This window comes from Lycium ferocissimum, chromosome 9, assembly GCF_029784015.1.
Source record: "Lycium ferocissimum isolate CSIRO_LF1 chromosome 9, AGI_CSIRO_Lferr_CH_V1, whole genome shotgun sequence".
In the NCBI taxonomy this organism is placed as follows: Eukaryota; Viridiplantae; Streptophyta; class Magnoliopsida; order Solanales; family Solanaceae; genus Lycium; species Lycium ferocissimum.
In genome coordinates this window covers 39167030-39183281 of record NC_081350.1, presented here as the reverse complement: position 1 = coordinate 39183281, position 16252 = coordinate 39167030, and the positions used below count along the sequence as shown (strand labels likewise).

General features: G+C 33.5%; 1 protein-coding gene and 1 pseudogene across 1 annotated transcript; both read right to left on the bottom strand.

Moving 5' to 3' along the window:
* Nucleotides 1-281: 281 nt before the first annotated feature.
* LOC132069497 (aluminum-activated malate transporter 10-like) lies at nucleotides 282-3660 on the bottom strand (annotated as a pseudogene).
* Nucleotides 3661-5429: 1769 nt separating this feature from the next.
* On the bottom strand, nucleotides 5430-11093 carry LOC132030695 (transcription factor bHLH157). Its single transcript, XM_059420427.1, has 9 exons — nucleotides 10299-11093; nucleotides 9302-9391; nucleotides 9079-9187; nucleotides 8936-8977; nucleotides 8780-8839; nucleotides 7163-8350; nucleotides 6428-6529; nucleotides 6209-6340; nucleotides 5430-6101 (listed from the first exon to the last, which is right to left on the bottom strand). The coding sequence occupies exons 1-9, from the start codon at nucleotides 10394-10396 to the stop codon at nucleotides 5772-5774; spliced, it is 2151 nt and encodes a 716-aa protein (XP_059276410.1). The 5' UTR covers nucleotides 10397-11093; the 3' UTR covers nucleotides 5430-5771.
* Between the last annotated feature and the right edge of the window lie 5159 nt (nucleotides 11094-16252).

Below are 16252 nucleotides of genomic sequence, written 5' to 3'. Positions count from 1 at the left end.
CTTCAACTTGTAGCTATAACTAGTTAGAAGCTATTAAAAGGTAGCTATTTGTGTAAGTTTCACTTTTCTTTTCACCCCTACTCGGGAAAAAAAAGATCAAAGAGTGATTTCTCAATCTTTATTTATTTCTCTAATGACTCGAAACACATTTCATTGCTCAAATTGTGGCGCAACTATTTATTTTCTTATTTTATGTCTGCAGCAGGTTGGACGAGGTGGTGTTCAATTGAGCAAGCCTTACTAGTTACGACAAAGGTTAAACTATAAAGAAAATACAAAAATAGGAATTATGTCAAATGGATAGTTAGCAAATTGGATAGTTTTAGTACAGCATGAGCATTTGGTAACCTGAAAAGAACAAGACATATGAAATCACGAGCAAAGTTTATCTAGTAACAGTACTAATTTGTGATACTCTTGATGACTGGTTTGTTCTGATCATCTCAGCATCCTCAAGTTTGAATTTGGCCATTTTGGATAATTCCTCAACTGCATCAACAACCCTTTCAATCCTCGTAGCAATTTCGATCACTAACGAAGAAAATGTAGCGGTTGGTATAATTTCATCCAGAGGTATAAAATTACTAGTAGTTCTTATAACTGGCTTTTCTTGATCATCCTTCTCATTCATGGCCCCTTTTGGCAGAATGAGTAATCCTGAAAGTTGTTCCATTTTAATTTCCAGTTCTTGAATCGCAATATTCTTTTCTTGTATTAACATATCCATTCTTGAGGATTTTCTCATATTTTTCATGTTTAATGCTAACTCTTTTAATATCTCAGCTGTCCTTGAACTTACTTGTTGGCAGGTGTTAGTAAGTTGCTTCTTCAAGAACTCCGAAGCCTATAAAACGATGAAAATTTTCGCGTTTTAGTTAGGTAAATGAACAATAATGGTTGTAGACTTTTATATATTTTAGCAGAATTAAGAAGGATTTATTAAAAATTCATGTTACCTGATCTTTTTGATTGATGCAGCTAGTTAGTGCCTCAATGCAACAGGCACAACTGCGCATCGACGCGCTGATCTTAAGGTATTTTCCCCATGGATGTTGAAAGTTGAAAAGGCCATGTGCTGGCTCCCATCTAGCAAAGTTCGCCTAGCAGATAATTTCATGTTATATCAGTAAAATTTGAAGTAACTTGGAGTTGATTTGGATCAATTTTGAAACAAAAACGTGTTGGTGACACAAATCCTAACGGATCGCCACTATTTCAACCGCAATTGCTGAAAAAATTCTGGCGATCTATCAGTCCATAACTTGTTGTTGAGACAAGTCTTTGTTGATACCAAATAAGAACTCATGGCAATCACCAAGAGTTTGCTTAGAAATCCTGACGAATCACCATAAGTCAAAGTGGCAACCGCCAGGAGAGTGCTTCATGTTTCTAGTGCGGAGGCTATTTTCCCAAGACTTTTGTTAACGGTGACAAATTTTAAATACTAGCACCGAAAGATGTTATTTGTGCAAATCAGCCATTCACTAATAGCCATTTTAGGACCTCTATTTAAATTATTATCGAAATTTATAAAATAGGTAGAGCAAAAGATACTACTCCCTCCGTCCCATAATAAGTGTCACCTTAGCCACAAAACGCATATTAAGAAACCAATGATGAAATGTAAAGTTTACCAAATTACCCTTATGTAAAAAAAATTATTTTTTCCTCTTGATGATTAAAGCATGTACAAGTAGTCCATCTTTTGACATTGAGAATCCAACCATCATTATTTAGAGCTACTTCTTTTGCCTCTTACTAGTCCTATCTTCCATAGGCCAAAACTTTCATTTTCACGTGAAACTCAAAATTTGACATTGTGAATCCAACTTTTGGCCTTGAATAAAGAAACTAGTCATTTTTTGTCCAAGGGCAAAGATGGAAATAACTAGTCAATATATTCATTGGTATCCTAAGGTGACACTTATTATGGGACAAAAAAAATTGGCTAAGGTGACACTTATTATGGGACGGAGGGAGTAGTATATAGTTGTTTCTGTCGGGAAGTTCTAAAATTCTTATATTGATGTTGACAAAAACTTACCATTGTTTCTTCTAAGGCCTTTGAATTCAGCATACACTTGAAAGCTAGCATTTTCTTAGTATTGGTAGTTGTGTCTTCACTGTCTCTAAAATATTCAGCTACACAGCCTAAAATGACAGTTGATATCAACTTTTAAAAACAGTATATTATGAAATTTTAGTACTTATATCTAAAGTTTAGGCAAAGAAACACTTACAATCTAAGGACTCAGCTAGCTTTTCCAAGTTACTAATGACAAGTTTATGGAGCTCTTCACCAGCCCATATTGGAAATATGAGAATGCTTGTAATAACACACAAGGAAGCTCCGATGATGATAGTTGATACTCTCTCGTGAGCCATGTTCAACAAATTTGCAACGCGATATCCAGATATTGAAACCAAAGTGAAAGTCAGGATGAAGATCATAGTGCCATAATCAAACCGCGCTTTCACTGCAGGAATGAACCTTGTGAAGGTTGCTGTTGAGGCTAATTCAGTGAAGAAATAAAAAAATTAGAACAAATGGTACTACTAAGAAAAACATAAATTAGCGACAGACAAATATGCTGTAGATAAACTGCAAAATCCGTTGATATTCCTGTTTAGCAATGGATTAGGACAGATTATCAAAAAAATCTTTTATCTACGAGCAATTTAGCGACAAATTACCGACCAAGTATCGTAGCTAATTCCCATTTTTTATTCATTTTCCATATGCAAAAATACTGTTTTGTTTACAAGGATCACTCACCTAATATGAAAATAGAAGCTCCCATAATTATAGGCTCAAATCTTTTGCCTGATTGATCGGCAATCCAATGGATCCCTATTGCAAGAAATCCAGCACAAAAAGTACCAGTAGCTCTGTTTAAGCATTTGTAGAGTGTTGCACCTGCAATTTTCTTGAAATTTTAGCTATCCATTTTATTTTAACTATAGTCAGACTTCTCTATAACAGTCATCCTCTATAAAAACATTTCACTATAACAACCATGTTTTGTGAACACTATACCAGCCAAAAAATATCCGAACAAACGACTTTGTTATAGAGAGGTTTGACTGTATATCAAAAAGAGTAAAAAGAAGTAAACTTTTAGTACCTACCTACAGTGTATTCAAAAACCACCACAACAGTCATAACTGCCCACATTGCGGTTCCTCCAACACCATTATACAAAGGTCTAATGTAGTAAAACAACGACACAACGCTTAGAGCAATTCCGACTTTGACACAGTGGATCACCTTTCTTGGTTCATTCTTTCCTATATTCCATGATTGCTCAAAGAATCTCCAGACTACCGAGATTAAATTTTTCAAGAATCGTTCCAATGAAAGATACATTCTTGTGACAAGGCTCGACTCTGGTGCCAAATTTTCGGACGTGCCATCAGCCATCCTGATCCTCCACTCTGTATTCATGGTAATGCAATATAGCAAAAAACAAGCATACAGCTAAAGAATGTTGTGAATGTTAGTACTTCTTTAGTTGCTTAATGCCATGCACTACTAAGAATTGACCTGAACTATATTAATGACTTGTATTCAAAGATGATGCTGAGGTAAAACTTTGGCCACATAATTAATTTAAAGATTTTCAAATATTATTTAAGTAGATCATGACTCATTTGCATTTTTCATTTTCACTCTTATTTATTGTACATGAATAATCTAAGCATCACATATTCATAAAGCAGTGAGTTTATAAGAATAAATTTCTCCCAAGATAGAAGGTCTAAAGAAAACCACAAGTACCATTACAGTTTGGCTGATAAGTGGTCCAAATAAAAAATCAATTTCATAAAACTAAATGTCATCAGTTTGGGTTTATTAAAACAGCTGGTGGTCACTAACTAATCCTTACTTTAAAGTATGGTTTAGGTCATCTCAGTTGTTTAATATTAGCTTTCTAATTATAGTAATCCTTTCAGTTTAGTGCTTCTCTCATCAGAATCCTCTTTCTATCAGTTTCTGGCATTTAAATTATCTGGCAAAGTCATTTTACTTACGTATTTGAAGTTTATAGTCTATTCTTGCCATCTGAATTTAGGTGTCCTATGGTTGTATTCTCATTTGAGCTTGTGATTTTGACAAGCAAGCGCATTTGGTATAGTGATATGTATCATAGTACCCTCCCACGGTACTGACCAGTGTCCGATTCCCTGGATGCGCAATTGGTTTCCTTTCCTTTTTGTCTTTCAAAAAGAACCTCTCTACCTTCACAAGGTAGGGGTAAGGACACACCACCCTCTTCACTCCACTTGTGGGATTACACTCGTATATTGCTGTGTGTTGTTACAAAGGATCGAACCCGCAACCATGAGCTCAATAGTAAGCACCTCAGCCGCTGAGCTGAGTTCTCCATTATATAAAGGGGATGCAACATTAATATTTATACATGAATAAAAAATTGACCCCGTATATATAGTGCAATTTTCCGACGAAGGGGGTTCGATTGATACCACTTGCACCCCTGTAGTTCCGCCCCTGGTTGCTGGAAGAGAATTTATTTACAGCTGAGGAGAGGAAAGGTTCCTTTTTCTAAAGGTACACTGAGGAACAGATACCTTGGAGCCTAGCAGTCAATAAAGTGGGTGAAAATAGAAATTATGGGAGACTAAGGCTTAGATACCTAGTGGAACAATTGAGGTGCGCGTAAGCCGGCCCGACACCACCATTATCAAAAAGAATAATATTTACATATAAAATAAACTATAGTGAATCTAAAACCCTTTCGTGGGGTTCTACCAAATTTGGAGAAAATTAGGCCATGAATGACTCATGTATGTTAGTTAATAACTTAATATGGCTTTTATAATTCAGGTTTCAATTGGTTTCTTCTGCTTTAACTTGAACTGGAACAGCACTTATCTCCACTATTAATGCACTTATTAGAGAGAAAAATATATGTATCAAAACTTATACACATTATCAAAGTGCCAAAATCTGGTTCCAGACTTTTTGTCTTTCTTCATGTTTCAGCAATATTACACCAGTCCTTTTCAAGCATCAGTATTATAATAGCTGTTAGAGGATTCATGTGTCACTATTTGATTAGTGGAACATAACCATGAACTATTTCTTCTATAACTGAGAATTATTCAAGAGTCAGTGGCGCACAGTTAAAAACTCGATAGATAATGAATTTTTTTCCCCTTAAATTCACTCTTTTGAATTCTCTATGTGCAGACCTAAAATAAGTAAATAAAAATGACTCCTCCGTACCAAATTAAAGGTTTTAGGTGATTTTGATTCTCATAGCCACCCATATAAACAAAAATTATTTTTACACGCCTCTTCTAGAAGAGGTGGTTCGATCAATTCTACAAATGATAGCCTGCAGTGAAATGAAACCAGCAGTTCTGAAGAACCAGAAAGGTAGATAAAGGTAAAACAAAGATCCTGATGGATGTTCAACAAGGTGATGCTTGTCTTTGTATGTCAAGCAAATACAAATGTAGTAACATTTTTCAGTAATTCATGTTTCATAGTTAGTTACAGAAGAAACAACAGATATTGGAAAAGAAAAATCAAAAATAACCTGTAACTACCAAGTCAGTCAGCTTCAACATATAAACAAACTCTGCCAAGAGAGAGAAAAAAAAAAAAAAGAAAAAAAAAAAAAAAGATAATCCTAACGGGTAAGGAACAATCTTGAAAAGGGAAAAACTCTTTGAGACACCTTCCTCTCAATATGCTCCTTCACATGTCCTATGTCACCACAAAAAAATAGTAACTGGAACGTTCGCTATAGTACACATCGAATTGTTTCAGGTAAGCTGTCAGATATCGGCAAAGCTGATTTTGGGCAATCATTCATTAGAGCTTTCCTTCCACTGGATATATTCTGAAGATGATTATTCAGACCGACTTCACTTGCATTCGTCAAGTGTAAAAGATGAACAAGGGACGAAAAAATCTCGTGCCTTGTTACTAGCCTGTTTCCCTCAGCCTCAACCACAAAGTGCGCCCACATCTTTGTCTCACGAGACTCCATCACTCCCTTCAATATGTTCAAGCCAAAGCCTCGGATTATATCTACCATCTCCAGAAAGAAACCCTGTTCGTTGCAGAGTATCTGAGCAAAAGAGTACATATGGTACAAGGTTTGTTAGATAAAGGCTCTATTATATCAAAACTCAGTTAAATGACCAGGTTTATAGGTAACAAAAAACCATTACTTACTTCGATAAGCATCTGACCAGGTGTACTAAGGTCCTCAACTATCAGCGGACAGACCATCGTTTGATCACCAATTTCACATGCCCATGTAACTCCATTGCCATTAGACTTGCAGTTCAACCGAATTTTTGAATCCTGCTAGTTGATAAACATGTTCATTAGCACTGAGAAGCATGTCTATCTTTTTAACTGCTCAAAGATATCAAGGTGATGGATTATTACCTTCAAATCTTCAGTCTTTTTAAGTCGTTCAGCATGTTTAGTGAGACCTTGCAAGAAAAGCAAGTGCTTTACTGTTCTGTGCAATAAGCGATCAATGCTCATCTGTCAAAGAAACAACGGAAACATGAGTTTTTCTTCGTAGAACTATTAAGAGAAGAAGCACTTTCAATGAACCTTTAGGGACTGTTTGGTTGCTGGTAGAGTTATGCAGTTATTACAAGTAGGCACCTTAACTTATATAAAGTTGACACGTAAACACAAATGGTGACGTGACATTAACGTGTTTTTGGAGGTGTCTAGATGATCATTTTGTGAGTTGGAGTGTTCAACTGACAAAGTGGAGACTAGTTGAGGTGCCCATACTTTCCAGCTGAGGCCAAGTTTGAGGGCCTGTTTATTTATTATGCCTTTAGTTATTCATGTAGTATTAGTTATTTTAGTTATTCATGTAGTATTAGTTATTCGGCTATTCCATCGTATACCCTGCATAAAAAAATACAAAGATTCCCTATAACTTATACATGTATTAGTTACGCGGGATTGTAAGCTGGTAACCAAATACCGTACTTGGTGTACTAAATTTTATACATAGCAACTAAAATGCTACCGAACATGGTACTAATTATGCTGATTTTGATACGTGAATAACTCACTTCCTAACCAACAACCAAACAACCCCTTAATGTTATTTCTTTGTAGTCATCAAGCAAAACATAGAAAGTTTGGAGACAGTACCTTCTCGCCATTAGGGATGAGCCCTCGCAACTCTGATAGACGTTCATAGATCAGCTGCCGATCTTTAGGAATAGGCCGAGTCCCTGGTTTAGCCTTCTTCTTCTTGGTAGGCTTTGAGGATTTTTCATTGCCTTTGATGCTGCATCTGTCTCCAATTAATGTACTTGCATCCAATTTTGTGATGACCTCACTCGTAGCTTCGAGGTTGCTTATCCTATCAAGACCACATTCAGGCTGCACCAACTTTGTATGTTTATCAAAGCTAGAAAACGCAAGGGGCTTTGGCAGATAATTACATCCTGAAGAACTTCCAATTTTTCTTCTCTTATTTGTTCCAGACAACTGATCATCGGAAACAGATCCAGCAAATGAACAAGAGCTGCTAAAGGCGCCACCATCCAGAAACTGGTCTAGTCCCAGTTTGGAGAATAACCTGTTAGCTGGCCTAGATCTGAGTTCACTAGCATTACTAAAATCAGTTATTTTTTCAAAGGGAGACATGTTTGAACAATCCCCGCTTTCAACAGTGTTAAATGCATTGGTGATGGAACTTTGAATTGAAACAGAAGCATCATTGACAGTACTAACTGCTCCGTCACTCCTCTGGTTGGCGGGATATTGAATTTTATATCCATTTAGAGGGCCAGTGGTATCCTGGTTCACCGACATTGTGCAATACTGCTCGGTGGTCTTATTCTCATTTGCAAATACTCCAAATCCACCTAAGGAACCGAATATTGTACTCTCATGAAAGCTTTGAGTTGCACCGGCGCCATATTCAAAATGGTTTGGCCCTGTGGGAAGAACTAAATCAAAATCTTGTATGCTCATATCTGATGGGAGATCTTCCCAGTTTGATGTCAGACAGGAATCCTGGAAGCCGTGGCCGTCGGTAAAGAAATCAGCAGATGGGAACGTTGCTTGCTGTAGTTGAGTATCAAATTGGGTGCTACAATAATTGAACTGACTCACATCAGAAGTCATTATCTGATTATCCGCATTGCATGTTACCGATTGAATGAGATCTTCTAGAAAACTAGACTCCGTCATAAATTTGTCATTGTTTGCAGTTGGCAAAACATTGGAATTCACAAAATGCAGATTCTCGCAGATTGATGCAGTCGGTGATTCTCCCATCCCCTGGAAAAGTTTTCTTGCTTGATCCACAAAACATGTCCTCTCTGGAAGCTGCAGAAAACATGCATAAGGATTAGTGTCGAAGTTCGTAGCTAATTCCAGTTTTTTTTTGTAGGCAATCAAAGTCTCGTGATATGATCTCATGGTCAGATCAGTGAAAGAACACTGGAGATGCTATGCAAACATTGACATTTAGTTACTTCAGATATACAACAGATGAACAGGATTAGGAAATATTCAACTTAAGAGAATATAAGTTGAAGTTTCAAATTTTGATAAAATTAGCATAGATCAGTGAGCATGCCCCTAATGAATACCTTCTTTCTAACAATAGAAGTGAATGCCTACAACAATATATTGTAATTTTCTATAATTCATTTCCCCTTCACAATGACTAACAAATTATTGAAAGAATGTGCCAAACGCGTCCCAAAAGTCGATTTTGTAATATACTCAGGTTATTGATTATAGACTACTAACCTTATTAGTAGAACCAAATTGCAGAACACCCAATGGTTCCACTGAGATTACAGCAATGGTCTGCAAAATAACAAGAAAATCATCTGTCATCAGAGTGAAACAAACATTTGCAGGTGCTGGAATAGCAAAAGGCAAACTAAGAAATAAAATAAGTACCTTGATCCCAGTTGAAAATTGTTGCTCAAACTCATTATCATCCTACAAAATGAAGTTACAATTGCCAGATTTAAAAATTAGCAAAAAACACTTATTAACTTTTAATAAATCTGCTTTGTAAAGCAAGAAAACAAAATTATTACCAGGAATAAGTTGGAATTATTAGATGATCCAAATGGGATATGCTTTTCATTATTAGCATCTGAAAACATCCATTTGTGTTTCTTAGTAAATGCTGCTTGGCCAATTATCCTGTAAAAAATCATATCATCAACATTATGATTATGAAAACTTGTTAAAATGCTTTAAACTATTGAAATTGTACAACTTTATTTATTTTTATTTTTTTTTCATTTTGCAACATACCCTCCACCAAGAATATGGACTTGTAGAAGCATATCATCAATCACAGATCCCATTTGTTCCTCATAGTATGCATCTTGCAATGTTAATAATCTGTCATGCAGAAGATTTCATTAAAAAAAATTCAAAAGTTTCTTTTTCTTTCATATAATATCTTTAAGAACATCAAATAGAAACATAAAGAGTAACCATATTCATAAGAAGTCAGAATACACTAATTATGTGACAAAAGCAAACTCTTTTTTGCCTTCAAGACTATGGAAAAGAACTTCAAGTCATAAAAAAAGTTAGCTTTCCTCTAAAAATCTAATGCTTTAATTTCATTAAACCTGTTAAAAATTTACAAAACCAATTTGAATTTGGCAGAAGAGACTGAACTATACATAATATATTTTGCTTAACAAATGAACAAGGACAAGAAAAAGGAATATGGACAAAAAAAGGAATTAAAAAAATTATATGATCCAAGAATATATTCATGTCATTTTCTATTTGGAAAAAACAGTGCCTAGGAATAGAAAAACAGGAAACTTAGCTCCCATTTGTACATACAAAATTTTCAAAAAGAAAAATTGAAGATGAATTTCAAGTTGAAAAAGTGATTTTGACCAATTTTTTAAGTGAAAAGTTTTCATCCCAATATTTCAACTTTTTTTCAAGTTAAATGTAATATTCAAACATAACTCAATTTTCAAATACTATTTTCAACTTTTTTATCCAAATATCATGTCCAAACGCCGACTAAGTAATGCCATATTGTTGTATTTGAGAACCATATTAATTGAATACAAAACCATAGAGAAACACAAGAGTTGCAAGTCATAAACAAGGCATGAAAATCAAGATTGGCATAGAAAAAACTACCCCTTTAAAAGAAAAGTACTTTTAAAGTCCTTTGGAGGAAAAAGGAGGACCTTCATTACAATAGTTTAAAAACTACAAAGAGCAAAAAACAAAAAGAAGTAAAGAGAAAAATGTTGAGAAAAAAAAAAATACTTACAAAGAATTTCTCTGGTCAAATCCCCAAAAAACTCCATAAGACCATCCATAACTTCTACAAAGGCTCTTAAGTGTCTCTTTTGCCATGGTATCACACATTTTACTTCTTGAAATAAAAATAAAAATAAAAAACAAGAATGCAACTTTGCAACAAAAACAAATCTTGGGTTTTTTTTCCCACTGTTTAAACAGCTAAGATCAAACTGATTTCAAGTAAAAAAGCAGCAATCTTGGAGCCTGTGCTTACAGAAGAAAAAGATGATAATAGTAACACTGCAAAGAAAAGTTTTGAGCATAGAGAAAAAATTAAAAAGAGAATATTAGTGGGACTAATGAGATGTGAGATACTTGGGGTCTAGTTATATTTATATATTGTTTAAAAATAATTAAAAATAAAGATTGGAGAGAAGAAGGTAGTTAAGGGGGCAAAGAGGGGACTAGACTTGACTCTTGTCTATGCAAAAGAGTAAATATAAAGACCAAAGTAGAAACAGAGATTTTCCTCTTTATTGCTAAGCATTTACTGTGTCTTTTTTGTCTTTTTAACTATATGAAGATTTTTTTTTCTTTTTTTTTTTTAATAATAAAATCGGAAAAGGATCAAAAATATTTTTAATGTATTGAAAATGGCTTTAATTTCGAGTTAAAATGTTCACCCACCACATGTTAGATACCTATTGCCCTCAATGCTAATTTTCGAATTAAAATATCCATTTTTTAAGGAAATATCAAATTACATGTATTATGTTTTTTTTTTTTTTTTTTTTGTATAGACAACTAGTACGAATCATTTTCTTGTGGAATGTACTTATGTTTTGGCCTTCCAATGCTATTATTAGGATTAAAATTACACGTCATGACATATAGGAGTATATACTTATTTGGTGTACATTTACATCTGTAAAGGTAGATTAGCAAAATATTTATTGACCAAAAACAAGATGAATATTCTTTGTTACTATAAACTGTTTTGAGAAAATTTACTAAAATGGAGGAGGGAAATCCAATGGTGAGGAGATGCACTTTTTTATCCTTTAGGTTGATGAATAAGCTAGTTTGAGAGTTCTTGAGCTAATTCAATATTAGCTAATTAAAATGGTTCAAGTGCATATATGTATTTAATGGTAGATTTTTTAGTTAAAAATCATAAATTGCATTAATATGCTTATCTTCTTCAACCCAAATAAAATCATTTTGGTTATGTAACATAATTGTCAAACATAAAGGCACTGATACCTTGAGTCTAGAGAAAATAAATGGTGATTAATTAGGATTTAAGTCATAGCACTATCAGTAAATTTCAATCTTTTGTTATCATTTTCACCAAATTATCAAAAAATTTACTTATAATTACCTAATAAGTGATATGATTGTGTAAATATTAGAACTTAAAACTCTTTTAATTAAAATTCCCTTTAATCTTAAAACTCTTTTAATTAAAATTACCTTTAATGTTATCATACAAATGCATTTGCTTTCACTGGACATTAATTTCTCTACAAATTTATAACCCGTTGATAAGTTCTTGGACGAAGGCCCCTAGCTACCAAAGTAAAAGCAAAGAATAAAGGGAAAAAAACTTACTCGAACAACATGCGATATATTCAAAACTGTGTTGTTTTATTAGTAGCACATATTTAGGTAGAAATATATGATTATTGAACCATGTATTATTTCAAAGGTGTGCGGTTAAGTGCAAAAAAACTTCATATTAAGTGCAAGGTATGCAAAAAGCCAAAAACCGTATTAAGTTAGCATGTTATACAAATACATTAGTAACAAATTATAATTAAGTGATAAATTTTGTGAAAAGCCACTTATAATTTTCCCTTAACATATCCCATCTTTTCACTGGCTACTCAACTAAACAACAACAAAAAAAAGTTATAGCCAATTATACAATGACAATAGAATTGATTTTATTTTATTTTTATTTCTGGATCGACCACAAATATAATTAAAACTCACTAAAGTAGCTAGGTCATAATAAGCTTGACTCTCCCATCTGTATGATGTATCTATAGTGGTGTTTAGTCAACTAAAGAAGAGAAGTGTATACATAATTTTCCTAGTTCAAGAGCTTTTTCGAAAACTCTATGGTCTATACTCTACTCATGCATGTTATGATCAATATTCCTCTTAGATACCCTCTTTGGGCCCTCTCTGAGGTAATCAATGCTGAAAAATATTCTTTTAGTGCTAATTAGTTAATTTTATAAATTAGAAAAAGTTAATTTTATAAATAAATAGCTAAATATTTGAGTTAAAGTGCTGAAATTTGATTAAAAGGTATTGATGGACAATTGTTCTATAAAAATAACTAACATATACTTAAAGTTTGTTCACAAAAAAATGTAAATTTAAACGCGTCTATATGAGAAGAATAATGAACAATGTAAATGGAATGGATAAGAAGTAAGGAGGTCTATTTTGGGATTAATATTTTAAGTATTAATAGAGATAAAATAGTTAAATATAAATTTGATCAAACTAAAAATACTTTTAAGCTAATAAGCAATACTTGTAAGCAAGTAAACAATAAGTTAAGAACGAACAACTTAAATATTTTAAGCTGATTTTAACTTATAGTAATAAGCATCTTGAGTATTACTCATTGCATGAATAAGGTGTGCTTATCGAGGGTGGAACCACAATATAAGTTACGGGTTCGGCTAAATCCAATAATTTTATCTCAAAGCCTCAAACCCTATTCTTGTCTTAAAATTTCATTTTAATATGTACAACTAATCTTATTTAGAACCCAGTAAGCAAAATAAATTATAGTTCATACCCATAAATTAAAAAAAATTGGCTCCGTCTTTGTGCTTATCAATGGTTAATCAACTGATAAGTTTAGCCAAACATCGTGATTCGCCTTTAAAGAGTGAAAATTAAGTAGAAGAATCATAATGCAGCGGGCCGGAAAATATTAGGCAAGTTACGTTGATGGTGTTTTTTGTGGGGCGAGTTGTGTAGAGAGGTATGTGTGGGGTTTGTAGGGATGCAAATTCTGATACAGCCTTCTGCCATTGTCTCCCCTCAATAATTCCCCCTCCATCCATCCTCGTTTCTTGAGCTCAAGGATGAAATGTGGCCTGCAAACAGAATTACAACAACAACATACCGGGTGTAATTTCACAAATGGAGTCTGCAAAAGTTAAGATGTACGCAGATCTTATCTTTACTTTTATGGGTAGAGAGAGGCTGTTTCTGATAGACCCTCGGCTCAAAAGAAACATAGTATATTGCAAGAGAAGGCCTGCAAACAGTATGGTGATGAATTTTAGATTTCCTTAGTTTTATTTATAAATTCTTAAAAATAATTACTTCCTCTGTTTCAGTTTAAGTGTGTTAGTTTAATTCGGCACATAGTTTAAGAAATAAATGAATTTTTTTTAATCTTGTGGTCTTAAACTTGACATGTAAAATATTGGAATTGAAAAAATTTATTAAATATAGAAAGAGACACACTTTTTGAGACAAACCAAAAAGAAAAATAAGACACTTAATTGAGACGTGAGTACTTATTAATTATATAAGCTAAGGGGAGAAGATTATAATGTTGAAAATCGCAATAAGATGAAAATTTAAATATTCAATCATCTGAATTATTAAAATTCATTTTATTTGACGAATGATTTGCAGGGATAAAATAGTTACCTTATATCTCTTTCTAATTATATTCTTATTTATTAGTTCATAATCCTATTTTTTTTTCTTTAACATATTACATGCTATTCTACTCTACTCCACCTTTTATGCTATTATACAACTCCACCTCAGAATTAATATGATGAATCATGACAAGGGTTTTCTGGTTTGATGATCAGTCAAACAGGAATTAATATGACTAACATATTTTTTTATTGTTGATTTAGCTTGATGTCTTGAATGAACATATGATTAATTAGTATTCCAAGTATATGTTTCATTTAGAAATAAGAGAATATTTTAGCTCGTCAAGGTATCAGAAAAAACAACCGTTGACACATGCATGCATGTCGCGTATATAGCTATTCATTTTTATTTTTTTAATAATTATTATTATTATTATTATTATTTTTGCATAAATCAGGAAAATCATTGACACTGAAAACAAACCATTTTGGAAGTAGCAGCCAGATGATGAATTGATGATAACCTGTTTTTACTCTTTTACCTCAATAAAAAGTAGTGCCGCAGTCAAAAACCTAATGAATTAAACTCCAAATTTACTTTTGTCTTTGTCTAATGTCACTTTGAATACTCCATCATTCCATTATTTATAGTCATTTAACTTTTCGGATGTGTTGTCAACCCTTTTTCTGCTCTTTTGTCTTTTGCACAATAATTAAGCAAATAAGTATCATAGAAAGTTGTAATGGGCTGATAAGTCGGGACAGATTCTAGATCTGAAATTTATGTATTTCGAATTCTAATCCCTTGGAGTCATCGGGTTCTAAATTTGTAATTTGTACATATTAAATATATTTTTACGACAAATATAGAGTTTGGGCCAGAAATACTAAATTCTACCCGACCAATATCTTAAATGATACAACCACTCCAAGCGGTAAGCAGTGATAGAGGCAGAATTTTTCACTAAGGGGATTTAAAATATAAAGAAGTAAATATATGAAAAGGTCGAGAGGGTTCAAAACCTACTATATACACATTAAAATAATGTTCTTGTATATTTAGTGTAATTTACAAATGGGCTTCAGATAAACCCGGCCTTGTGGTGCCATAGCTTCACCCATGAAGGTAAGTATTCTTCCATCCTTAACCTGAGGTTCTAGGTTTGAGGAATGAAGTCGCTTTTATTAGAGAACATTTTAATTTTCAAAATGACGAATTAGTCGGGTTTTAAAATGAATACCGGACACTGAAGGAAGAAAAAAAACAAGTTGATTTTCCATAAGTTGAACTTTCCATACAAGGATCAACCACTATTGCCACTTTTTTCCAAGGTTAAGGAAAATCCTTCTATCAAGGGAAAAAGAGAGGAATAGGAAATAGAAAGTTTGTACCACAGGGTATCCAATGCACACAATATCTAATAAAGGGAACATGTATTATATTTGTCATGATACAAAGAGGAGACTCTAGTGCACAACTTAAAAAGGGACTGGATATATTGGTCCCCAATGCAACATCTTGATCTGTATAGTCTGAGAATATTGACTTAGCCACTCGGGTACTTACACCCAAAATCTACTCTTCACTAAGTATTTAATTAACACTTTAAGCACACCCAAATCTAATTGATCTCCATTTTGCTAAACCAAATCAGCTTTTCAATTATCTTCTTGGTTAATGGTAATCTTTTTGTGATTTATTTTTGTCAAACCTCAACAAAATCCACTGAGAAAGGAACCATCGATCCATATAGTTTAATACTTTTGCAGACCACATTACCATTTGCTTCACAATTTTACGTTAGTGATACATTGTCCTAAATGATCCGATCGATCTGTTTACTTTTTTTATTCTTTTTTTCCTTCAACAAAATATCTATTACATGGTGGAGAGGTATAGCTAATAATAAGGGCGTAACTTTAACTCTTAACCAAGCTCATCAAACAAGTGCCATGCTCTCATCAAGGAAGCATCATGTTCACCCATCTCCGGAGCCATCCCCACCCATCACCTGGTCCTCCCAATATGCAGGATATATCACTTCAAAATCCTTTTCTTTTCTTTTTTTTTTTTGCTTCAAGTATGCGATGTAACTAGAACAGGCTCGGGTAATAAATAGTAAATTTTCAAAGTATAGCTAAATCTGATAGCAACTAACTAGTTAGTCGTCCACTCTCAGGGTTGTGACGGAGGGGTAGACATTCCTTCATTCTTAATCAAAGATCTTGAATTCGAGCCTCTGGGTCATGATCACCTTTGGTAAGAAACATTTTACCCACTAAAATGAAACTTACCGACGCAAACTCGGATCAATTAGTCAGACTTGCGAAGCAGGTA

What these genes read in the sequence shown, in the direction of transcription:
- LOC132030695 (XM_059420427.1), bottom strand. Translation starts at nt 10,396, where the DNA reads ATGTGTGATACCATGGCAAAAGAGACACTTAAGAGCCTTTGTAGAAGT. An exon ending in TTTGACCAGAGAAATTCTTT is followed by an intron (nt 9,392 to 10,298) that starts GTAAGTATTTTT and finishes TCTGCATGACAG; the next exon opens with ATTATTAACATTGCAAGATG. An exon ending in AATTTGGTTCTACTAATAAG is followed by an intron (nt 8,351 to 8,779) that starts GTTAGTAGTCTA and finishes TGTTTTCTGCAG; the next exon opens with CTTCCAGAGAGGACATGTTT.